Below are 27,520 nucleotides of genomic sequence, written 5' to 3'. Positions count from 1 at the left end.
CCAACCAATGTATTACAAATGATTGATTAACTAGGCCTTCGAGAGATGAGGGAGTGCTCTCTGATTGGCAGGAAGGGCAAGAAGGGCAAGAAGCTAGGGAAAAGTGATAAGAAGCAAGGAATGATAGATGACAAGATGGATAAGAAAAAGTCCTAACTGCAATCTTGGTGACTGAACAGGTAATTAGGTGTTAAAATTAGGCAATCTGCCAGGAGAGAAGGAAGTGAGCAACAGGGAGTTAGAAATTTAAAAAAATCTGTTCTCTATATTAAATATAGACCAAGGGGCAACTAGCACCCTGGTCTACATTTAGTAGTTTAGAAAAAAACAGAGGCCATCTCTACTTTGTATGTGGAGAGTGAGGGATGGGAACTACACAGGGGATAAGGTACCAAGACCTTATTGCCTCTTAAAGATGTCACTGTGACACTCTGGGGATTTAATGACCTGTTTAAGAAAAAAAGTTCTATAGTGGAGAATTGAGCATGAGAGATACAGGATATATTCATTGAGCTCAGAGCAGTAATGATGATAATATTAGGAGTATAAATCATCAGTAGTACAAGTTATTTAATCTTTGCAACAACCCTATGTGATGATTATCCCCATTTTACAAATGAGAGAAGTGAGGTAGAAAAAGGTTTAAGTAACTTGCCCAAAGTCATACCTCTAGAAAGGAGCAGAAACATGCTTGAACCCCTATGCCAAACAAGCTCTCTGTGATCTCTAGGACACATGGGATTTTATTCTCTTCCTTGCTCACTCCTGTTCACCCAATATTTAGCACTGCAGGCACTTTGAATATTTGTTATCTGAATAAATGAAAAGGTAACAATAGGAAAAGTACGTTTTTCTCTCATGACAGGTTCACAAATCATTGCCACATGAAGCATCTACCCAATCTTTCCAAAGAACAAACCATATTAACATCTACACACAACATGGGAAGGGTGGGCAAAGAAAATGTTTATTAATCAATTCCAAATAGGTTCATCTACATTAAAAACACTCTGAAAGTGCAAAACTGGGTTTTGTTGTTGCTGTTGTTGTTATTGTTCTTTCTTTGTTTTCTTTTTCTTTTTTGACAATTCTTTGTAAGTAAAAGTTGTGGACCCAGAGCCAGACTCAAAGCTCATAGAGAACAAGGATTTTTTTTTTTTCTGTTTTATCCCCAGAGCTTAAGATTAGTAGGTATTCAATAAAATTTTTTTAAATGAGCGATAAGGAAATGGATTTATTTTGCTGAACTGAATGGAGAAGTGGAGTGAAAAAATTACATGCTAGTCAGCAGGTCTCAGAGTGCCTCCACCTCCACCCCACTGACCACTAAAGAGCAGAGGATTTTTATCAGCAGCCAGGTCGCATCTCACTTTCCGAGACTCACATATTTTGCAGCAGATTGTCGGAGGAGAGAAGCATAAAACTCAGAAAAGTAGCAACAAAGGCAACTAACACTGTTGAGTACTTACTGTTGGCAAAATATTCTCCTAAATGCCACGATTTGGGTACTTCTAACATCCAAATCACAGATGAAATACTGAGAATACTAGGGGTAAGGACGCAACCAAAAACACACTGCTATAAATGGAAAAGCCAGAACATGAACCCAGACAATTTGACCCCTAAGCCCATGCCACAATAAAAGACAGAAAGACTGCTCAAAAGAACTGAGTTTTTGTTCTTGTTTTTGTTTTTTGTTTTTGTTTTTTTAGATAAGTCTGAGTCCAGAGTTTATTGCTACAATAATGGATTGTTTTATTGTTGCCAGTCTCCATCCTGGAAGATGCCAGTGATTGAAGTATTTCCGTTTTGAATAGAATACACTATGCTATGTTCTGAGGTTTGCTAACACCTCAGAAACATTTAAATTAACACTCCAATTTACCGAGGGAGGAAAATATCATCCTTGGTCTTTCAAATCTACTACATATAATGGTGTTTACAGACCGCAGCATGGATTGCAAAATCCAGTTGTTTTCTTGAGTTTGTTACATTTAATAAAATATAATTTTACAACCAGTAGCTTGAGATTATCAGTATTATTTAAATGTTAGAACACAGTAACCCTCACTTTGAAGAAAAGGTTCTATCTAGAATTTTCTCCAATGTCATTTTATAGCAGCATCTATTGTGCCCTACCTATTCTGTTTTCTCTCTGTTCCTAAAACCCACCAAACTCTTTTCCACCCTAGAGACTGGGTCTTTCCCCAGTCATGACCTTCTTCTCCCTGATCTTTGCGTAGATAGCTATTGCTTATATGTCAGATTTTAGCTTCAATGTGTCCTTGGCCACCCGAGCTAAAGTAGCCACTCAGGCATCATCACATCGCCACATTTTAATTCCCTGCACAGCATATGTAACCCTATGATATTGGACAGTGTGTCCTACTGGAATGAAAAAAGTGCCAGAGAGCAGACACATCTGTCTAATTTGCCACTGTATCTGCAGGGTATAGAACAGAGCCTGACACTAGGCAGGCAGGTAATCACAGGATATATGACAAGTACGAATGACAGAATGAATAACTGAATAGTAGCCTCCTGCCCTGTAGTATAGCTTCACTGGTTTGACTGATAGACCAAGATGTCATTAGGAATGTGAAATATTGCCACAAAAGAAGGCCCATTAGGAATGTGAAGTATTACCACAAAAGAAGGCCCAATTTAAGATTGCCATTATTAGTTTACTAAACGGGTTGCATGACTCTGAAATTTTGGTCAAAGTCATAAAAACTACAGATTCCAAAGACAATGTGAACTATTTCTGCAAAAATGATGCCTTGCTATTAAAGGAGTTTTGTGATATTTCTTTCCACATGTAAAACAACCTCAAGGTTTGGGTGTTTGTTTTGTAGGCTGGAAAAGAACTAATATGAATTCCTCACTTCGGTTTTTCCAATATGTGTTTTAAAACCTAATAATAATAAAAGTAGATGAACTAGAAAGCATCAGACCAAGATTTGCATGGTTTATTAAATCTTCAAAGGTAATCTTTATCAGTATCTTCTCAGTTATTGATTTTTTTATACTTTAATCTGCTTTCACTGAGTTGCCATAAAGGTTTAATAAAGTCATGTTCATTAAGCAACTTGATATTCCTAAGTAGAAAATTCAGTAAACTAAAATTTGTACTTTTTTAACTTTTAATGCTCTGATACTCGATAACAGAAATAAAAAGTAATAATATCCCAACCACTTTTAAAGTAATCTTACTGATAAGAATTCAAAACTTATAATATATCTGAATAAATTGGGCCACTGATTAACATGGTGAACAAAATTAAAGACAGGAGAAAGTCACCACTTAATTAAAATAAATGAAGAGTCATTAACTTAATTAGATTGAGATCCTCAGAAAAAGATTGAAATCCCCTATCTAAAAAGCAGGCATATAGTAAAATCAAATTTCACCACTCGGTCAACGATCTGACTCTAACCTAATGGTACGTTTATTAGGGGCGGGCACCTCATTTGGCCTTCAAACACTTTCAATTATTTTTTTATTCACTAAGCATTTAATAGTTATAAAAGTGATATTTGTGACATGGACATTTACCTCAGACATAAAACTGAATAAAATTGAATTGATATGAGTATAGACAAATGCATATCTATAGGTGTGTGTGTGTGTGTGTGTGTGTGTGTGTGTGTGTGTGTGTGAGAGAGAGAGAGAGAGAGAGAGGAGAAGAAGAGAGAATCTGCTAATATTCTACTACATAGTATACTAATGTCAACTCAGGAAGCTTTTTGGCAAGATGCTTTAGCTTTGTGATCTTTCTAATTTAGGATTCTTATTTTGAGAAACATAGAATAAATAAAACTTGGAATAATAGAATATAGTATAAATTCTGCTTCCCCAAGGGCTTCTCCCTGGGACATAAATTTCATTTACTACGATAAAACACTTCATACTTTGGCCAATTTTCCATCATGCAATACACTGAATAAAAATTACTCACCAGGTCTTGATCCAGTATTTCCAAACTGCAAGATGGAGCATGTAAAGAATATAGCAGCACATAAATATTTTCAAATGAGCAAATCGCAGAAATCAAAGAAAAAAATAAGCCTATTTTGGCAAGTTCAATATTTATGACATGATCATCCTTTATAATGAAACCTTAAAAACAAACTTTGAAGAAGCTGATGTTAAAGATAAACCAACAATAGAATATGTATTTAATTTTTTCCATTGCTTGTGCTGGTTTGCCACTGAGCTTTCTACAGGATGGAATTAAGCAACTCCTTCTGATGCCCAGAATAATTTACTTGAACCTCTTAAACTTTTTCCTGTTTATCACATAAAAATGTGTTAGCATTCATTCTCAATTTTTTTTTTAATCAAACAACATACATGACAGAAAAACACAGTAATTCTTCACTATACTAGTGGGGGGTGGGGACTAACTTGACATCAAGCCTAATGGAGTAAAATGTCACTAATTCTTCTAAATAAGGATAAGTCCTGTTTAATTAGTGAAAGCAATTTAGTATAGAACATGTTTAAATAAATACACTTTTATTGCTTTTCAAAACTTGCACCAACAAAGGGCTCCTGCAATAAGCACTGGGTACGGTATTCATGGATAAGATTAGTGCAGCATATCAGTTATGTAATAGCAACTTGGTGCTTTTTTAGATAACTTTAAAACTTTAGGTGCATCTTGCCTACAAATTGCTTCAAAAGCAAATGTTATAGATGCTGCCAAGATACCCTAAAGCCTAGCCCATAAGCAAAATATAACAAATTGTAATTTCTCAGCTACAACAGATTAGTAGAGTTAAAATTAACAAGGTTTCACTATGCAGGCAATTCTCAACTCAGTATGAGTTGTATTCCAAAAGCTCATTTGTAAATTAATTATTAGGAATCAGAACTGATTAGAGCGCTATTTCCATTAGGAAGTTAGTGTCACGTTTATGGAGGGAACACGGGCTTGGGACTCAAGATCCCAGCAGGGGATCTCATCGTAGCTTTGCCATTTATTATCTGTGCGAACTTGAGAAAGTTAATTAACTTAACGAAGTCTTGATTTACTCATTTGTAAATAGATTTAATACCTATATCACAGGGTTGTTGTAGGAATTAAGCATAATAATAGCTGTTGGGTACCTACTACATGTTCTCTACCCTTACCCTGGGCATTTATTTTATTTTTAAGTGTCTCTCTATGTCAGAGAGCATTAGCTGGGAGGTTGTAGAGGTATCTCAGTGGGTTCATGAACCCCTTTAAGTTGTACATAATAACCAATGGGTCTGCATATGTTGCTGCAAATGTTAATGTATTTTATCGCACACCTCCTGATGAAGAGCTCCTGCTCTGGGAGAACATTTCTCTAAATTTTCCAAAATTGGAAAAGGCCAGAACTTTGAAAATAATACTTGGAAATATCCTCTGCACCTGGGTTACCATTTCATCAGGTCTTATTTACCTAGTAAATAAACACCATCTTCTCAGGAGCATCTGCGACTTCACTCGCATCACTCCTCACCCCAGGGTGTGCCACATCTTTCCCAACCCAGTAATCTGCATATGCCTCTGCTATAAGTACACTTCACACTGTATTTTTACATGTCTGTAAGTACCTTTAAAAAATACCAAATACGTGGTAGATGCTTGTCAAATAGACAAAAAAAAAATTTCCTCACGAAAATATACTTGTATTTGCAATTCATTAAAAGTAGTCATTTTAGTTGATGAGAGGCATGCAAATCAGGAAACCATTTGTCTTTGTTAAGGAAAAAAAAAAAAACTTTGAGTGGACTGACCTAAGTTTAAATCCTATCCTCTCTGAAACTCACTCTTCTCATCTGTGAAATGGAGATAATCACACCACCAATCAGAGTTATATATGAGTAATATTTGTAAAATAAAGAGTATATTTATTCCCTGCATGTGATAGGTGCCACCAGCATCACACCACCAACAACCACCATCACTGTCATTGCAATGAATTATTAAGGAATGACAAGTGATAGAAATCCGACATGCTTATTAATGGGTTCTTACACCTAGCACTGAATATTGTTCAGAGGCAGCCTGTGCAGAGACAGCCTTGCAGGAGGTAGAATGCAAGATGATGTTTCTGGAACTTTGTACACAGGAGCAGGCTACTTTCATATGAGGTTGCCTGGCTCCCTGAACCCTCCAAAGGCTTCAGGTAGTCCATTCCCCCTCTCTGCAATAGAGTGGGACTCTGCCCAGATGGACAGTTGCTCTTTGTGCCTCACACCTGTGCAGAGGGGTGCCCAGGTTTGTCTGCTCCAAGCTGCAAAGGTCAACATTTCTACCCCTAAAAGTAAGAACACAGGCCCAGAGCTGAGAATTCAGCCTTTCTGCTCAGCAATCTGTTACCATCGCTAATCACCTCTTAAGCGCATTAACAGAGAGCCCAACCCAAGCCTCTTCCATTTTCCTCCTCCCCACACTCTTTCTTTGCTACTTCCCCCATGCCTGAGATGGAGGACACCTGACACACACTCTCCCCTCTCCACCAACACTTTCTCCATCTTCCGCTCCATCACAGAATAAGAACCCTTTTCCTTTTCAAGATCAACAGCTCAACTTGTGTTCTAATTCCTTTTTTGTCTCTTCTCTAGATAATTGCTCTATCAGATATCCCTACCATAATTCCTATCTCTTCTGCATCTTCAGCCTCCCCGTCTCCACTCTCTGCCTTTCCTCCCTGTCTGAAATCTCACTCAGATGAACAGATTCCTGAATCCTGATATTTCAGTGAACTGCTGTCTTCCCTCACTTTTCATCCCTTCAGTGACAGACCCCCTGAAATAATCCACTTTTCTAGTTTTTTCCTGTATACATTAAATCTGTCTTTTCCTCTCCCTATAGCCATTGCAACATAATAATGCCTCCAAAGGTAGCTATATCTGACTTTAGAAGCACTGAAATTTATATATTCTTTGCCAAAGACTTTCAAAACCACTGAGGAAGGAGTTATTCAGCACACATATGGCACCACTTCTAAATACTCCTCAGACTCTCTCCTTGACTGTAGTTTCAACTATTAGGGCAGATCTTCCTAATCTCCTCTTTCTTGGCCATTGTTCCAAAAGTTTCTCTCCGCACCCCACACCAGTTCTCCACCTTTTGGTTAACTTGTTATGATGGAAGCTCATCTGTTATTCTCAACCATTACCCTGTGCTGGGGCAATGCCAACAAAGATATCTTATCAAAGAGACTCCACTATATACTAGGGGTTCACAGGGTTTCTCCTATTCACCGCTAAAAACATGGCACCACCCCCATCCCACCCCAGCCCCTGGCCATTTTCTTCTGCTTTTCCTCTAATGCTCCTGAAGATGGCATTGCCTAGTGCATGGGACTTTGTACCCCAAAGTCTCTTCTAATGAACCTTGACACTGGGAAATTTGTTTGAAAAAAAAAAGCAAATCAATATCAAAATTCAATCCAATTGCCTTCATACCCTTTATTTAAACTTGCTGTTTGGTTTTGTTTTCCGCAGACTGCCATGAAAGCTCTGTTCTCCTCATGTATTCTGGAAACCTTCATTAATATAAGCCCTAGGCTATAAACTGCTTCTGCACAGAAGCAAGCAATTCATCTATTTTTGAATCTTCAAAATGCTTCCCACCATATCTTCATAGAAAATCCACCACGTAAAATGCTTTCCTCCTTCAGTTCACATGTCTTATAAACCTGACATATGACCCCATAGCTTTGTAGCAAGTCTCAGACTCTCATGAGCTGCTCACTATTCTGCCATTGAAACAGAAGATTTTTTGGCTCTGAGTCCAAACACAGTGTTGGCCACTGTTACTCTCACTTAATGCTCATTTCCTGCACACATCCCTTCTCAGGAACAAGGTGATGTTTGATCGTACGGCAGTGCTAGTATATATTTACTGAATACCTACTATGCTTATTCATTACTTTGGAAATATTTCATTTAATTCTAGTTAGATAATCCTGACTGGTAAAGATCTTTACCAATTTACAAATAAAGAAAACATGTTTTAGGAAAGCAAAGTAACCCGATTAGTGTCAGAGTCAGAATTTAAACTCAGATCAATTGACTCAATTCTGTTGACAAAGCAAAGTTACTCCAATGTTCATATTACTAATCAATTAACACCTAATGAATAATAGCGTGGTTCAGAAATGATACTGTGCTGGCTGGAAAATTACTGCTTGGCTATCGCCCATGGGAACATAGGCTGTCACCCATAGAAACATAACATTCTAACAATAAGCTTTCTGCTTCTGTTCCCCCCGCTTGCACAACTGACCTGTGTGTTGACAGTAAATAGAAGAAAAACAGACTTTTGTGTTCAGACAGAATGAAGAATGGAGTTCAGGGCTTAAAAATCCTGTACTTCTACATTTTGGGGCTGCTTAATTTGGGGTCTGCATACCCCTGGCAGACCCAGCTGTCTGAATAGAGAGTATGTTTCCTATAACTCACTGATTTCTGGTGGTCTGTGTGTCTATCGGGGCTAGTGGCTACAACAATACAATTCTTTGAGAAAATATAATTATTTTATATTTTCTTTTATTCATTTAGACTTTCGCTCTGCTTTAAGATTCCTCAATTCTAAAAGAAAAATTAACAACTGCATATAGTTATCTATACTTGGTAATAATATTAAAAGTTAAAAAGTTCCATAAAAGTCAAAGTTAAGAAAAACAATAAATTCTGAATATGAAGAAACTTTCTCAAGCTAAGGGTATGAAATTAAAAAAAAAAAAATTAAAGCAAGCAACCTCCTGAACTTAGGCCAGCTCTCGCTACTTCTACTCAGCATTATCCCGTGAGTCCTTGCCAACTTAATGAGACAAGAAAAATAATGTCTTTGATGTCTATGTGGAGAATCTAAAAGAGTAAAATAAAATACAAAAAGTAATAGAGTTAAGCAATACCGCAAGTTACAAAATCAATATACTAAAATCTGTGCACTCCTACGTATCAGTAATATCCAACTGGAAAATATAGTAGAGAAAGGATACCATTTAGAACATCTGAAAAGCTACAAAGTAATTAGGAATAAATTCAACAGAACAGTTTAAAGATATTTATAAGAAAAATTACAAAACAAACAAAAAAAATCTGAAATATTATAAAGATGTCAGCCATCCCTTAATTGACCTCTCAGTTCAATGCAGTGTCAATGAAAACCCCCCAAATGATATTGATTTGGAAGAAAAAAGATAATTTTCAATTTAAAAAAAAAGCAAAGTGAGGAGTCTTGTCTTAGGAGATTTAATGTTTACTAAAAACTGTAATAATTAAGGTAGTATGGTTTAGGGCAGGAATTTTTGTGGTATAGGGCAGGAGAAAAGTAGAGAGACCAGATACAGATACACTGATATATAGAAACTTGATATATAGCAAAGACAAAAGGATCTATCCAAAAAAAGAAGCTAGGTTAACTGCTCATCTATACAGAAAAAATAAACAAACAAAAAAACTAGTTCTTTTCCTAATATGCAAAAGTTAATTCCACATGGGAAATTAAACTTCACATTTTTGAAAGAAGGGAAGAATACTTTTTTTACTTTGGCAACGGGAAGATTTCTTAAACAACTCTCAAAGAGTAGAAAGCCTGAAGAAAAGTAGTTGATATATTTACTACATTAAAGTTAAAATTTTTTAAATAAAATACACTATAAACTAATTGAAAAGAGAAGTCATGGACTTCAAGAATATGTTCCAATCCACTTTATAAGTAAAGATTAGGATGTAGAATATATGACAAATTCCCAGAAATGACAAAAACTCTCCTTAACCAAACTTTAGTCAGGGTCCTCTGAACCTTCTTCTTAACGAGACCTCAGTCTTCTGGGTCCATCTTTGTAGAGTTCAGTTATAACAAGAATCCTGTTAAATAAATTTAGTAAGAATGCCCCATCCTTGATATCTAATCATTCTGGCCGCCTTCAACAATAATCCTGTTAAGCTGATTTAGCAAGAATTCCCCCTACCCTTGATATTGGCTTTTAGTAATGTTCTATCCACTGACCTCCTCACTCTGCTTGTTAGCTATAAAACCTCAGCTGCCATTGCTGTATTCTGAGTTGAGTCCAATTTCTGTCCTCAATAGCAGGAGTCCCTAAGCCCCAGGGCTGCAGAAGACCATTACCTGTCCTGGGCCTGTTGGGAACCAGGCCGCACAGCAGGAAGTGAGCAGCTGATGATGAGTGAGCAAAGCTTCATCTGTATTTGCAACCGCTCCCCAGCGCTAGCATCACTGCCTCAGCTCCACCTCATAGCATCAGGCATTAAATTCTCATAGGAGCACTGGTTCCTGGTGCCAAAAGGACTGGGGACTGCTGCTCTATAGAGTCAACTCGTATTGTTTTAGTCTTGACTAAAGTCCTCCTTACCATTGTAATGAGTGTCAGAATAATTTTGCTTTAATACAAATCAATTAAAAAGAATATAAACAACTCAATGAAAAATATGTGAAACAGATGAACAGGAAAAACAAAAGTAAACTTATGACCAATAAGTATATAAAGAGATGCTCAACTCCACTAGTAATCAGAAATATACGAAGATGAATCACAAAAAGATGCCAGTTCAAACTCACTAAATTGACTATAAATTTTTGAAAATCTGAAATTTCCAAGTATTGCTAAGGACGTGGAGAAAACGTGGATTCTCTTCTGCTGCTGATGGGAGTGTGAACAAGAATAACAGGTGGAGACTAATTTGTGGTTATTAAGTAAAATCATACATGTGCAGAATGACTCATTTCTTACAAGTCTAGCTTATATACCCAAACTTTCTCACAGAGTTTCTGCAAGACAATTGTCTCAATGCCTTAAGGTACTAGTTAAACAAAATTAATTTTTCTTCTGTGCATGTAGAATGCACTATGTATCATGTACCTAAAGAGATAAGATAAAAGAGTCACTTAAAAAGTTTCTGTGTGACTTGCTTGTCTCACGAAAATCTAGTTGAGAAAAGATCAATGACTCTGAATTTGAAACTATCTAAATGCCACCAGTGGCATTTAAAAATGTGAGCATAATGGGAGCTATTTTTTGGTTGTCATTAATGACTGGAGTGCTGCTACTGACAAATAGTACCCTGGGAGCCAGAAATGCTTAATATCCTGCAACGCACAGGAAATTTTCATGCAAAGAACTGTTCTGACCAAAAATGCCATTAGTTCCCACCTCATTCCTAGACAAACTCTCATATACAGGCTTCATGAGACATGGATAAGAATGTACATTGCAGCATCATTATAGCAAAGAACTAGAAAGAAAAAAATACATCATTTTAAAAAAAAAAATGAGTAAAGAAGTAGTAGTAAGATCACACATGTTAAAATGAATGAAATAGAAATGCCAGTACTAAAATATGGGCCGAAAAAAGCAAGTTGCACAATGAAATGTACAACTTAGTATCTTTTTTACTCAGTCTCAAGAATGTCAAATAATGTACTATATTGTTTATGGATATATGTAGATATTAAATATATAAAAATATGAATAGATGTGGTAAGATTAAACTCTTGATAATGATGCTGATGAGATATACACATATAAAGAATACTATAAAGCAATGAAAATGAATAAAGTACTATTAAAAACGAAACTATCAATGAATATTAAACTATATATGTAATAGGGAACAAAAGAAGGCAGATCCAAAAAATTACATACTATATGAAAAAATGTTGTATAATGTTAGAACTCATGGTAACAGTTTCCTCTGTGAGGAATCAGATCACTGGGCAGGGGCACAAAGGAGGCTTAAAGTGCTGGTGATACTCTTCCGCTGCATAGGTAAGTGGTGATTCCACAGACAGATTTAATTTCTAAAAGTCATAGAGCTATATCATGATGATCTGTTCACTTTTCTGTAAGGATGTGTTGCCTCAATAAAAACTGTTATTTAAAGAAAATTTTATCAGCTTTCCTCATCTCTGCCCCTCACCCTACACCTCTTTTCAGGGCTGTCTTCCTGACTGCCTCATTTCTATTAATCACACCATATTTTTCTGTAACCCAGGCTCATGCACTCATTTTTGGTCTTTCAATCCCAGCAGACCAACTGTTACCAAGATCAACCAATACTAACCAGAACTTTTTTCAAACTTGTCTTTCCTTCTTTCCCACTATCAAACAGATATTCTGTTTTCCGTCTTACTCTGCATTTTATAAATCAAGTTGGAAAACAAGAAGTTTTTGGCATCTTAACTTGATAATTCACAAAATGTTTCTGTCTACTGTGAGCAAGACTCTGAGTGGATTTTTCAAGGTTCTTTGGCAAACAATACTTAGATTAGGAATTAGTCAAGATTTCTCTGCAATTTCTAGGGATATTGAGAGGCCTTCTATTGGAATGTTTTGAACATTGAATGCCTTTTCTTTCTTTTCTTCCTTACTTCAAGACATTCATTAATTCAACAGAAATTAAATCGAAGGAAAACAGAAGGAAAAGAAAACCCTAAAAGTCTACAAATTATACCCAGAAGTCAAATCTAATAACATTTTAATTACGTTTGCATGGCGCCGAAAGTACATATCAATGAATTAAAACTTCACAAAAGTATTAACCATTTAAATGTTTATCAGACCATTAATTAAAATATTCCCTTTCATTTGGATATTATAGCAGTGCCTGACCCACCCTTAAGCAACTGTCTGTCCTTCAAATAAATTAAATAGTACAAATTTGGATAGCTTTCAAAGCACCTTTACATACATGATCATATTTGACTCTTTCAGCTGGCTTACTAGTTGGTAGTACTGACTTTCTCTCCTTTTGAATTTTCTGCACCAGTGGTGATGCTACCAGCCTCCCTGTGTGAGTCAGGGATGTTCTAGATGGCCAAATGACTAGCTAATTTATGAAGTCACAACAGATAACCCTAAGTCTCTCCTCATTTGGAGTATCAACTAAAATGCTTTTATCACATTTATATATCTGGGACTCAATTTTATCTAGAAAAGCAAAAATAGGTCTTAATGGAGGATTTCCCTTTCTGACAAGTTGCTCTGGCTATTCCAAACCTCTCCATTTTAATTCTGATTTAATTTAGATTGCATGTATTATATCTAGTAGTGTGACTTTATTCACGGGTGCTCTATCTTGTCTTTCAAAGTACGATTTTTACTTTTGTATCACTAAATTTTTCATCTTTATAATTAATCTGTATTACATTTCTACAACCAGATTTAAAAATTAACAGCACTAACTACAACCCTTAATTCAGTTTAGAGACTATTATTCCAATAACATTACAATTAAATATCTTTCATACATAATTAAGGTGTCATTATGTTAATGTCCTTTCAAATGAAATGAATGTGTCAGAGCGTGACAGATACAACTAGATTTATAAGTGCATAGCTGAAGAACTCTGATAGAGAATCTATGGAGCAAAAACTGACGACATCATTCAAATGGCAAATTAAATTGGACTTCAAAGTTTCATTCCATTAAGTAAGAGTAAACGTTTCAAGTTCTCAGCTTATCTGACAGAAGGTCAATGCACACTTGCAAGCATTTACATTCAGAAGCCTGTCTTTATTATTAAATGGCCTTCAAGTTTTAAAAATCAAACCTAAGAAAAATGTTCACATTGTAAAAAAAAAGATAAATCATGGATAGGAGAAAGCATGGAATTCTATGTTTTATCCTCTCATTATGTTACTATTCCAGTAGAAAACTACGAATAGACTCCAAAGCCTTTATGACTTAGTGCAAGAGGCCCTGCCCTCTTCTAAATGATGATCTGTAAATAATTAAACATATAGATTTAGAAGCTATTCCCAGAGGAATGAAAGCTGAAGTGACAGGATTTGATGAGATGACTATGATTCAAAACTAAGGAAAGAGAAGGAAACAAATTGGTAAATGGAAGAGAGGAATATGTATTTATCATATGCATACAATGTGTCAAACACATTGTTACATAGTTCATCCATAATAAATTATTTAAATTTTTACAAAATTAATTAATTTAAGGATTTTTGGTTATTATTTAACAAGTGAGCAAACAAAGGCTCAGAGATATTAATTAATTTCCCCTAAATTACACCACTAACATTTTATTTGATGAAACATAAATTGCAAAGCTCTCACGTCCTCCTCCACACCTACAGGCCCTACAAGAAAATGAGGGTTCGGGGAAAGCACCAGGAAGCTAAAAGGGCAAGTGAAAAAGGACAGCGCTGCGTTACAGAAACCAACTAATGAGCAAGTCTGAAATGGCTCCCAGTGAAAAATCTGCTTCTGTGTTCCCAGCATTTAGCCAATAATCGATACTCAGGTATGTGTTCTACTACAGGAATGCCTCCGAAACAAAGGGGATGAGTGTTAAGAACACAGCATACTGCCTAGAAAAATCACTTGTATCATTCCAAAGAGGAATTTCAGAGAATAGGTAGTGAAATATTTAAGGAGATGATGCAGAAGAGGAGGAGCACATAAAGACTAGCCAGCAAATGGCAATAATAGGCAGTGTGTAGCAGGGTAATGGTTAACCACACAGACTTTGGAACAGGATGTCTGGGTTTAAATCCTAACTCAGTACCTGTGTGACCTTGGCTAAGTTACTTAACTTCTCTATACATCAGTTTCTACATCTTTAAGATGGAAATGATCATTGTACTTACTTCATAGGGTTCTTACTATGAGAAGTAAATGAGTTAATATATGTAAAGTACTTAAGGCAGTTTCTGAAACATAGTTTTATTTCAGGATTAGCTAATCTTTTGAGAAGTTAGACAATAAACAGTGTAGGGAAGGAGAAGGTTTAAGAAATCTTGGGGGGTAGCAGAGTCAAGAAAAAACAATACTTCGAGGTAGAAAAGAGTAGAGATGGGCGGAAGGAGAGATTGAGGAAAGATCAATGACGGGAAGAGGCCCTGGGAAAGATGAGCACATCCGGAGAAGCTAGCCTTAAGAAAGAGGGAGGATACCAGTTCTGACACAAATGGGAAAGTAGAGAACAGAGGAGGACGCAAAGTACTTTTCAGATGAGGCGAGGGAGCAAAGAAGTTCTGATTCCAAAGAATGATCTGTTTCTTCATTAAAAAGAAGAAAAGGTAGAAGTAAGAATTTTGTGAAGGGATGAAAAATTTTTAGAAAAGTTATTCTTGAAAATAGGAAAAGGTAGTCACTAATGATGAATAAAAGTGCAGCTAATATCAGCTAAGCGTGGGCTAATTCAAGTGGATTCAGGTACGCATTTTCATTACACAGACTACAGTCAAATAAAATGGCCTGTAGGTGGCGGGAAAGCATAGAGATGGGGTCTGGTGAAAGCCGATTCTACTCAGAATTCCTCCTCCTGATTGTCTAGGGACATTTTCTTCCTCTAATTAAACCAGCTTTTCAGTAAGCAGCAGTCAATCAAAAGCGATGAAAACCACTTCTTATATAATTTTATTGCTTCACTAGTTTTCAGCTTTAACCAACCGTTAATATAACCACATAGAAAAGTAACTGATAGCTGTTTTTAAATCTTGTGATGTTCAAAAATTATATGATTTAAAATAGTAAATAGGTTTTTGGTAAAATATGGCAGACTGGACATACATATTTTTCTCTAGTTCCTCCTGATAGTCCCTCAAATAAAAAATTAATAAAGCCATAAAGTCACAGGACAGGAAGAATGGGAAGCTGCAGTGTCAGCACTGAGATTTATTCGGTAAGATAAAAAGAGGAGAATGAGTTCTAACTGACCTCGCAGAGGAAAAGAGACAATAAGAAGCAAAGTGATGCTAGGCTCAGAACCTCAGAAACTTTTAGGAATCAAAAGCTCCAAGTACCTCTGAAAGTGGCGAGCAGAGACTAAAACTAAAAATAAGAGAATTGGTTTAATTTTATTTACAGAACAATTGGAACCTCAGATCCTTGATCCCAGGCCAGTGCAGCAAGGCAGCCACCTCAAACGAAGACTAGAGATGTACCCTTTGAGGAAACTGAACCAGAGAGACCCTTGATTCAAGAACAGAAAGCAGTCTATGGCCATGCTACCCTGAACACACCTGATCTTAGAAGCTAAGCAGGGTTGGGCCTGGTTAGTACACAGATGGGAGACCACCTAGGAATACTGGGTGCTGTAGGCATTAAAAAAAGAAAAAAGAAAGCTGAAAGTTGGTCTGTTCTGTCTCATTAATGCATTCACAGTACTTAAAATAGTGCCAAGTACATACTAGGTACACAACAATATTTTATGAATGAATTAAGTGTATTTAAGATTTGCTGGACTCTCATGGAAATCCAACCACATCAAAAATGTAATCTTTATAGAGTATCACTTACTGTCAGTTATTGACAGAGTACACCTCCCTAACATCACCACTTTGCAGCTAATTTCTACTCCATTGCACCTCAATTTAAACATAAGATTCACAACAGCCAAATTCTAAAAATGGAGATTAATTTTTCTATTAGGAAAAATAGGTGGCTCATATCACTTTATATTTATTAGCATTTATATTTAAATGAAAGCACGAGAAGTTTCATTTAGAAAATGAGACTTGATTACAGTCCAGGAGAAATGAGCTAGATGGGCCCTCTAGTGGCCTTCAAGAACTAACACTTCCCAAAGTATCTAACACTCCTAAGGAATCAACACCTGATACAGTCCTCCCAAAGCTTAGATTCAGGCAAAAGACCCACTGGAGAAATGAAGTCCTGTGCTTGTTTCTTCCCTCATAACTGCCTTCTGATTATTCCCTCATTACTTTCACCTTTCCCTGAATATGTTCAAGCTCCTGCATGTGCACACATGTATACACACACACACACTCACCACGCACCACCTGGAATGTGATGTCCAACATTCACTGGGTCCAGAGCAAGGGTCCTAAGAAAGTATCATATGATTTGTCTAAATATTTCAAAGTTATAATCAAGCTAGTAAACTGTTAAATAAAATATCTTTTATCCTCCTACTGTGATAAATATGCTTCAGTGGCAACAATTTTTTTTAATTTGTGTAAAGCCATAATTTTTATATGACTGGATATAGACAAAATACCAAAGGCAACTAAACTTAAATATTATTGCATGTCCAAATATTCTACGATGGATCAGAATTTTTTAGATGAATTTTAATAGAGACATCCCTAAGTCATACATTTTAATTATTCTGTAACAGTTCTTTAGTTCTTCCTCCATTCTAGCAAAATCAAGAATCATGCTGATATATTCTAGATTGTCACTCAGTTTGTGTTCTATTGATAGCAAGTCAAATTAGACTACTTTTCTTAACTCACTCTTATGTCATTTCTTATTATTTTCAATTTGGAAAAATTTCTGTGTGTTAAAGTAGTAGAAATAGGAATTCTTAAGGCAATACTTGGACTCAGAAAGGAACATGAATTTTACATGTTATGTTCAATCATTGTAGCAGAGCTTCCTAGGTTAAATTATTTGTATCTTATAAAATATTATAAGATATTTTAATTTTATTATTAAAATCAATATCACTTATAATACATACTGTTTCTCAAAGCAATAGCTAGACCCTTATAGTATTTCTTAAGTTCTACTTTTTTCAGTTTTTTAATGTAATATAAAGACAAAACTGAAAATAACAGTATTTTTTTCAATTTATTTAAATCTCTTTTCATTCGAGACTATACCTTTAACAAAAATGACCAAAAAATAGTCCCCATGAGAAATCAGTGTTAGGCCTGATACATATCGTCCTGACATCTACCTTCTCTGCTCTCAGTTGGACTTCTTATTCCTAGAAGTAGATTTCCAGCAACCAAGCTTTACTCCACCCTCTCACTAGATTGGTAATTCACCTTGGTGTACAACTCCACAACTGTTCTTACTCAGAATATTGAAGAAGCTGTGTCTCCAGTAATGACATGCGGAAGTCCGATGCCATTCAGCTTTCAATTCCCTTGTATGTGACCCGTTCGATTATTCTCAAAGCTTTCTGAACATTCTTTTCCCAGATGTTTACATGGCTAGCTCTCGTTTCTCATTATCCAATTCTCTACTGACCTCTTAAGGGACCTTTCTTGATCAGTCAGTCAAAGAAAATACCACATGTCACACATCACCAAGTTTTATTTTCATCAAAGTATTTATTGCTACCTAATATTTTCTTATTTATTCTTTTCTATATTGTCTATTTCTGCTGAATAAACTGTAAGCTCCACAAGAATGTGTTTGCTTCTTCTGAATCCCCAGTGCCTAGGACAGTGAGCACATATCAATAAATGTTCACGGAATAAATAAATGAAAGCCTGTATACTAGCACTGCTATCAGAAGTAGATTAAGGAGGGCCTTTTGATTGATATTTCTAAATTATGTAAGTCAGGATCATGTCTAAGGCCCCAACTTTGTCATAGTGCTTGTATTTACTGTAAATATGTCTTCTGGCCATAGTGAATCATAAATCAGGAGGCCTAAAACTTCAAAACTAAAGTCAAACTTTTGAGCAATTCAATTTATTTGTCCTCAGAAAGCAATGCTCTTGAGCCAGATTAACTTCTTCCCCCTACAAAAATTAATATATATTAAGTTAAGAGTCAATGTTATCTTGATTTTAGTAGAGCAGTGACACGAAGAACATAATTCAGCAAGGTAGATGAGCACAGCCTTCAGCATCAGACAGCCTCGGTCTTAATCCAAGCTTCTCCTTTCAGGAGCTATGTGTCTTTGGGTTTGTTACTTAAACTCTCTAAGCCACGGTTTCCTAATTATTTCAGTGCTTATGTCCTAGGTTAGTATGAGGATCAAACGAGATCACTCATGTAAAGTTTAGGTGGAGTCCTTGAGTATTTAATAAATGTTAGCTGTGATTATTATAAGGAATTACCTATTTGAACATTTCCATATTCTTCGCAAAATCTTGGTTGATAGTGTCATTCAGTACATTGCATGAAATAATTTTTTCTCTCAGCTTAGTGCTGACAAAAAAACTGCCTCTTCAAACACACTTGAGATTTTCCTTAATCGGTTGAAGAGAAGTACATGACCAATTAAGTTTTCTTTTCAGAAGGACACTCAGGTCATTTTCTATAATAATCTCTCCCACATACCTTTTTAATGTCTTTTTTTTTTTCCTTAGCTGGCTTTCCTTCTGATTTTATTTTGGATTGTTCTCTTTTATACTGTATTTAACTTTGTAGCTTATGTATCCATCATTTACAAGCTGAGTGACCCTGAAAAGTTTAAACATCTAGAGCTCCCCTTCTCTAATCTGTCAAATGAGAATAGTTGTGGACACCGATGACACCATCGTCCCAGCATCTCTTTTTAATAATCACTCCCCTACTGTCTCCATATTCCTTTAGGGCCATACAAGGGGCCCAACCCTTGTACTAGAAGTGGACATCTAAGTCAAGCTGAACCAAGGAGACCTTTGTCAGGAATTTTGGATTTAAGAATGAAAGAGTCAAGTCAATTTCCCTTCACAGCTGAAATTCTAAGACATAAAGCTCATCCACAGTGAAAGAAAAGAATGACGCTAAGATGCATGGAGAAGAGGAAGTCTTAATAGTTGTAATGGTTCGTAGGTTCTTGCCCTTGCTGTAGTTTGACTGTTCCGTTAAACAGACCACTATCTTTCAAATGAATTCTCCTTTTTGCATACATAATTTAGATTTAATTTCCATCACTTGAAACTGAAATAGTTCTAATATGAATAAATTAATTCTACTTTGAATAGTTGTTGTAAAAAGTTAATGAGATAAAATATTTAAATGCCTAGCACATAACTTGGTATATAATATGTGTTCAAAAAAATGATACCTATTAACACTATTTAGAAGATGGAAAAACAAACTTTAAATCAATAGTAAACATAATTTTAATAGCTTACAAATCTTTCTTTTTGCAGTTTCAAAATCATTCAAAGGGATTATTTGGTTTTGGATGGTGAAAGAATTGCAAAATAAGAGAAATGCTCTGATTAATTTTGGTACATATTATTGTATAACTCTAAATGACCATTATATAGTTGAACAATCCTAGAGAATAATTAAGTCTCAGACACGATAACTCACAATTTACTGTTTAATTCACTTGTTTAGAGTAAACATATAGAAGGAAGGTAGAAAAAGAATGCAGACTTACATTTTACTTACCCCACATATGCAGAATAAGTCTGGCCCATTTAAATGTACAGAATACTGACTTGGCTGTTAGTAAAAAGAAAATGGAATTACCATACCTGTAGAGATACCACGCTGACGTTATCAAAATGGATGTGTCCATTAGGCTCTGTGACAGCTGGATTTGCATAGCATGTCACACCATTGATGGCAGGCAATGTTTTAGGTTGATGAGTTTTTTCTTGAGAAGGACCAAAGTCATTATTTCCAAAGTGGGTATGATCATTCTATATGGAAAAATAACATGTAAAACAAAAGAAAAAGTGGTTATAAGAAGGGAAAATATATACAGACAAAAAAATAGACTTCAGTGCTTTTTATTTATGAGAGAAAAAATTTATGTCTATTCAATGTGTACTCTGATCTTTTTAGATATATAAAATTTCTCTCTCTTTAAAGATATCCTCATTACTAGGTTCTGATGATTTTGTTTTATCATGTTAGAATACACATACCTTCTTATATTGTTGAATGGAATGGGATACAAGTTATGCACATCTGCTAGTCAACATTAAATTCTTAGTACTCACTCCAGATTCTACAATATAAACCAAGTATTTCTCTTATATTTATCAATATATTTACTCTTTTCATTCTCACATTCACATGTCTAATAAATGGACAGTTCACATAATTCTAAGAATAAAATGCCTGCTTTTATTTGCCTACATAAAGTAGCTTTGGCAGGTAAAGTATCAAACATTTTAAATAAAGTCCACTCACTTGACCGTACGTTTTCAGTAACATCTTAAGCATTCTTTCAAAAAAGAAAAGGATGTAAAATCCACCAAATATAGCAACTGCCTTCTCAACATAGTTGTCAATTTTGGGATTGAATCCAAACGCCTGAGGAGAAAAAAGGCAAATCAGGTAAAACCAAGTAATTTAACTTGATTTCTAGCAAATTTGGTATTATTTCTAGAAAATAATATTGAATTCTCAGTATTAATTTTCACCAAAATTCTGTCCATCTTCAAATCCTGGTAATATTGGGAACTTACCTTCCAAAATCACAAAACAAAAACTCTGAATTTTAAGTAAGGAAACTGAAAGAGATGCCTTAGAAATCTCATAACCAGAGGAAGTTCTAGAAAAGAAAGCCCCCAAGTAGCTTATTGTTTTCTACCTGTGATACCTGCAGCAATATTTGTCCTGAAAGAAGAAACTTTTAGTAGTCAAGAGGCAGCACTAAATTCCATATTTGTAAAATAATATTTGATCTAAGTAATGAAAATAAATGAAACATTGATTATGTACTCTAAAAGTAATAAACCCAAATTTTTAAATTTTTAAAGCAAATTTGGCAGGCCACTTGGATTATTGTTTTCTCGAGACAGATCCTTTTGAACCTAGACAATTCTGATAAATCCTAAAGAGATTAAATAAATCAAGGACTGGGCCCAATAATAAAGAAGAAAAGATTTAAGATACCAGGTGTGTGTGTGTGTGTGTGTGTGCGCGCGCACACACACGCACACACACACACACACACAATGATGAGAATGTATTGTTTAAAGGATAGAGGGCAAGAGCTGGAGTTTGGAAGAGTCAAGATATTCATAACAGACAAGAAACACAAACAAAATAAATAAAATAGGAGGAAAAAGTAATATGTGGAAAAGTACAGGTATACACCATTCCAGACACTGTAAATCTCTATGAACAGCAGTATAGAATAAAGGGAGCCCAGGTTCTTACTCTGTCTACCTGTGGGAAGACCTCTTGGCCACATCTTCATCTGACTGACTTCTCTGTGCCTATTTATAGAGCGATAAAATGGCATAAAAATATCTACGTTATATACTTAACACAGAGGTTATGAAAATAAAATGAAGAAACAAAAGGGATAGAATTTTGCAAAAAAAAATAATAATAACAATTATCTGTGGAAATTTGATGTATTAATAAAAAAGCCAGATTCTCTCTATATATAATTGTCTGATCACATCCATAATTCCTTAATTATCACAAAAAGGCAAAAGAACATCCATAAATGCTGTCAAAGAAGTTTCTTATTTTCCTAATAGATTTTTCTTATGTATTACTATATTTTCTTTTTTATAAACAAAATATATTCTTTAATTTATTGGGGTGACATTGGTTAACAAAATTATATAGGTTTTAAGTGTACGATTCAATAATACGTTATATGTACATTGCATAGTGTGTTCACCACCCAAAGTTAAATTTCCTTCTGTCACCATAAATTTGACACCCTTTACCCTTATCTACCTGCCCCACTCTTTCCTTCTGGTAACCACTGAACTGTTGTCTGTCTCTATGAGTTTTTGCTTCTTTGTTTCTTTCAATTTTATATCTCACATATAAGTGAAATCATATGGCTCTCAACTTTTTCTGTTATGCTTAGCAAAACGATCTCAAGATCCATACGTGTTGTCGCCAATGGCAATATTTCATCTTTTCTTATGGCTGATTAATATTTCATTATATATATATATATATCATATTTTATTTATCTAATCATCTATCAAAGGGCACTTCGGTTGTTTCCATGTCTTGGCTACCGTGAATAATGCTGCAATGTACATTGGGTGCATACATCTTTACAAATAAATGATTCAAATTTAGGGGGTCGATATCTAGAAGGGGTATTGCTGGGTCATATGTTAATTCTATTCTTAATTTTCTGAGAAACCTCCATCCTGTTTTCCATAGTGGCTGTACCAGTTTACATCCCTTCCAGCAGCGTATGAGGGTTCTTTTTCTCCACATCCTCTCCAACACTTGTCTTGTTGATGATAGCCATTCTAACAAGTGTGAAGTGGTTTCTCATTATGATTTTGATTTGGATTTTCCTAATAGCTAATGAATTTGAGCATCTTTTCATATGTCTGTCAGCCATTTGTATGTCTTCTTGGGAGAAGTGTTCATTCAGGTCCTCTGGCCATTTTTTAATTGGGATGTTTGGGGTTTTTTTGTTGTTGAGTTGTATCAGTTCTTTATATATTTTTGATATTAGGCCCTTATTGGAAGTTTTGCTTGCAAATGTCTTCTCCTATTCAGTTGGTTGCCTCTTTGTTTTATTGATTTCTTTGGCTGTGCAGAAGCTTTTTAGCTTGATATCCCATTCATTGATTTTTGCTTTTTCTTCCATTGCCTTTGAGATCAAATTCATAAAATCTCTAAATCCAAGACCCACGAGTTTACTACCTATGTTTTCTTCTACACAATTTTTTGGGGGCAGATCTTATATTTAAGTCTTTGATCCTTTTTAAGTTAATTTTGGTGCATGGTGACAGATAGCAGTCTAGTTTCATTCTTTTGCATGTGCCTTTCCAATTTTCCTAGCATCATTTATTAAAGAGTCTTTCTTTTTCTCATGATATATTTTTGGCTTCTTAGTCAAAAATTATTTGTACACATATATGTACATTTATTTCTGAGCTCTCAATTCTGTTCCATCGGTCTGTGTATCTGTTCTTCTGCCAATACCATGCTGTTTTTATTATTGTCACTTTGTAGTATAATTTAAAGTCAGTCAGTGTGATATCTCTGGCCTTGTGCTTTTATCTCAGGATTGCTTAGGCTATTCGGAGTCTTTTGTGATTCCATACAAATATGATGATTTTTTGTTCTATTTTTTCCAGAAATGTCATTGGGATTTTGCTGGGGATTGCATTAAACCTGTATATTGCTTTGGTAATAGAAAACCTCAAAATCATAAATGTGAAAGCTCCAGTTCACATACAATATCAATTTTTAAACTTAAATTGACTCGCAAAGGGATTAAGAAGTACAAATTGGCATTTATAAGGTAGTCACGGGGATGTAAAATATAGCTTAGGGAATAGAGTCAATAATAGCATAATAACTATACATTATGTCATATAAGTGCAGGACTAATTGGGGTGGGGGGCATCACTTCAGTAGTTATACGGATGTTTAACAACTATACTGTAGATCTGAAACTAATATAATATTGAATATCAGCTGTAATTAAAAGTTTTTTAATTATAAAGGTAAAACAAATTTAATTTGACCCACAAATCAGATGAGTTAGTATATACGTGTAATAGTATATTAAATATATTACAGGCATAATATTACATATAACATTTTTCAACCAGAAAAATCTGTATTATCATTCTAGTTTTATTAGTAGCTGATTGTATGGCTATAATCAAGTCATTTAATCCCCCCAGACTTTATTTTGTTTCATCTCTGCACTGAGAGTTTGAAGTAGGTGTTCTCTTAGGTCCTTTCTAGATACAATAATACTAATAACAATAATAATAATAAATCTATGACTCTAAGAAGTTACATCGCTGATTTCACATATAGCTGTGGAAACTAAAAGAAGCTTTAGTTACAATTTTCTAAAAATTATGAGATGAGGCTGATACCCTGAACTACTATTTTCTTTTTGCTTGAGAGTTGCCTCTCCTTATTTGTGTGTGCATGTGGTAGGAGACAGTCCATCTGCATATGGATTTCTCTAGTTCCCCTCTGTGGCTTTCTCCTAATGTCTCTTTCTCTTTTCCCTCTCTTTTCCTCTCACTTATTCTCCTTCCTCTTTCTCTCTTCCTTATGTGGCCACAATATAGATTTGAAATAAAACATATATATTATTTGTTGATTAATTAAATAGTTCACAAGAGTCAATGTCAGATCAGTAATACATTTTATTAAAGGGGGAAAAAATAAGCTGCAGTTTATTTATTGGCCTTCATTTGATTTTTTTCACAGTCAAAAAAAATGAAAGTTTGTCAAACACATTCTTATTTATCCTCTAGTCTTCTATAGCTGCAATAAATAGATGAGGGAATTTTGTGATGTATCTTCAGTAAATGCGACATTGTACGCCCTTTAAAATAAATGAATAAATAATAAAAATGCGTTGAACGATTAAATTTGCCAAATGCAAGACAGAATAAAGTTTTAAGGCCCTCAGAGGTGTCCCATAGCTGTCTGAGCACGTCCCAGTGGCTGGCCTCTTAGAATATTAATTTTATCTCTGACAGTGACATTCTCTGAAGCTTGAGAAAAGCTTTTTCATTTGCTGTGTTTTAACTCTCTTTTATCCAAAACACTATACACCAGACTATAAAATTCTGTGAGAATTATGGAGGCTTGAAATGCACAAAGTGATAAAACATTTTTAAAAAGCAACTATTCACAGAAACAGCTGACATCCTTACCTCTGGAATAAGTTGGAAAATTGCATTTGAAAATAGAGTCCCAATAGCCAGCCCCACAAAAAAGGTCAAAATCTTGGGGAAATAAGATTTCTTTATCAACGGAGTCAATACCAATCCAAGGAGAGATGCTAGATTAATAATTGTCACTGACAGGAATCCATATCCCCAAACTGTGAATCAGAGGAAAAGAGTAGAAATTAATCGGAGCAAAAGAGCCGAATGAAGACTTACTTTACACTAAACTGGTAACAAATATCTTCTTTAAAAGCTTGAAACAGGTATCTTCTTTAAAACAGCAAAATCATCTCAATGAAAATTAAATGAAAAACTGAGAACAGAAATATAGTATGTTAAATATTAATAGAAACACTATGCATGTATATGTTTTCATCAGTCCTAAGTCATCATTACAGGATCAACGAATTGTATAGCTTGCAGGGAATTTGGAGAACATCTAGAATAGTGACAATCTCCGGCCCACAGGCTTCATGCCACATAGTTTTATCTATTGGTTCTAGGTCTAGTCAAAAATCAGCCTTTCAGAGTAATATAGAGGCAGTGTGAGTTTCAGGGAAAAGGTATGGAAGATGGGTGGGGTGGGTTAGCTTCAAGGAGACGATAGTTGCTAACACCGAGCTTGTCATAATCACTTGTCTGCAGGCACCTGCAGAAAGCACTTTCTTAAGGAAGGCAGCACCTCAGCCCTCCAACTGGGGCCTCATGGGACCTGGACTCAGCCAGTGTAGGATGCACTCAGGAAAGGAGCAGCTGCATTGTACAACTGACCATGCCAGGCCCAGTTTAAGGGGAAAATGTCCTATTCAGTAGAGGTCCTGGTGACAGAGGAAATGATGTGTTATTCATCTCTCTATCCCCAGGCCCTGGCACCTAGCAGATGCTTAATAAATATTTGCTTTGAGTGAAATGAATGAATGTCACCCTAAGCTCTACGATTAATGGCTTGTGTGACTCATTACCTTTGACCACCAATTTCCTCCTGGTTATCCTACAGAGGTTGGTTTCAAGATGTAATGGGAATGCAAGTAAAACAGATCGTGTGAGCCCCAGACAATCGTGGCTGGCAGTGCAGCTGACATACAAATGGACTCCTAAACTGTTCAACATGTGGCTTTGCCTCTGGCCCCACACTCTGTGCACAAAGGATAATGTGAAAGATTAGAAAGCTACCTCTATGTTGCCGCTTCTTTGAAATACCCAGAAAACATTTTCAAATGTTGGGCCACTTTTCACATGGACACTATCAGTGGAGTACAATAGCAATACCTAATGCTTAATGAGTATAACCACGTGCCAGGCACTGTGCTGAGACACTAACATGTATCGATTGATTTGATCATCAGACAACCCTATGAGATAAGTACTACTATTACCTCCTTCACACAGTTGAGAAAAAGAAACATGCAATTCACACGAGCTGCCCAAATCATGCAGATAGAAAGTCATGCAAATCTTGAACCCAGACAGTCTGTCTCCAAAGCCCACATTTTATAGCAACATGCTTCATTACTCCTGTAGAAGTGATTTAATTTTAAAAAATCCCAAAGGGCTCGACAAAACTAAACATTTTATTTTGTGCTTCATGAATACAAGATTGTTCACCTTTATTCTAGTTCAAGTGATTCTATCTACAGATAAACAATCTTAGCAAATGTTTATGGAGCCTAGGGTGTGAACCAAACTGATTCCTGCCAACAAACAGCTTAGATCTTTTGCTTGGAAAGCTGAGAAATATGTGGGCACACCCATACACAAAACAATTTAGGTAGCCTGTACTGAGGACCAAATGAAAAGAGCAGATAATAAATGTTACTATGTTACCACAAAACTCATCACAGCGCTGACCATGACTTTATCTTCTCCAGACACTTTCTTATCAGTTCCAGACTTGACCATGCCCGACAAAGTCATCTCTTTGGACCTACGAAGGTCCCCTTCACTCCCATTTATTACCTTATCTCCCAAAACAGCACTACCTACTCCCTTCAGAGTTTCCACATAGAGAAAGTTCTCAATCTCACATCTTCCTCCACGATACATCTATGTGTAGTTTCCCTTAACAAAAATAGCCTCTATCCCATCACTAGCTTACTACATTCGTTATTCAACAAATAGTCATCATCTCATTGGGTAGACAAGAAACATACATGTTGAAACGAAATAAAAATGCAAAGGAGTTTGTGAGTACCAAACAGAGGCAAAGTCACATATGCATATTAAACTCATCGCTTTCCCCTGAGAATTTTTTTTGTTC

At 35.5% G+C, this 27,520-nt stretch overlaps 1 protein-coding gene and 1 pseudogene across 3 annotated transcripts in view; one reads left to right on the top strand and one right to left on the bottom strand.

Annotated features, from left to right (window-relative positions):
• Positions 1-27,520, bottom strand: part of SLC39A8 (solute carrier family 39 member 8) — a 76,967-nt gene that overhangs the window by 20,706 nt on the left and 28,741 nt on the right. For 2 of the 3 annotated variants that reach the window (XM_036227661.1, XM_016159080.2), the window contains exons 3-5: positions 25,249-25,418; positions 20,813-20,935; positions 20,149-20,316 (exon numbers count right to left, since the gene is read on the bottom strand). In XM_036227661.1, the coding sequence (XP_036083554.1) occupies positions 20,149-20,316; positions 20,813-20,935; positions 25,249-25,418 (461 nt within the window). Of the gene's footprint in view, positions 1-16,763; positions 16,818-20,148; positions 20,317-20,812; positions 20,936-25,248; positions 25,419-27,520 lie in introns of all 3 variants that reach the window. The other variant, XM_036227660.1, reaches the window with a different exon arrangement.
• On the top strand, positions 15,966-16,074 carry LOC118609150 (annotated as a pseudogene).

Source organism: Rousettus aegyptiacus, unplaced genomic scaffold, assembly GCF_014176215.1.
Source record: "Rousettus aegyptiacus isolate mRouAeg1 unplaced genomic scaffold, mRouAeg1.p scaffold_m13_p_10, whole genome shotgun sequence".
NCBI lineage: Eukaryota > Metazoa > Chordata > Mammalia > Chiroptera > Pteropodidae > Rousettus > Rousettus aegyptiacus.
This window is presented reverse-complemented; position numbering and strand designations above follow the sequence as displayed.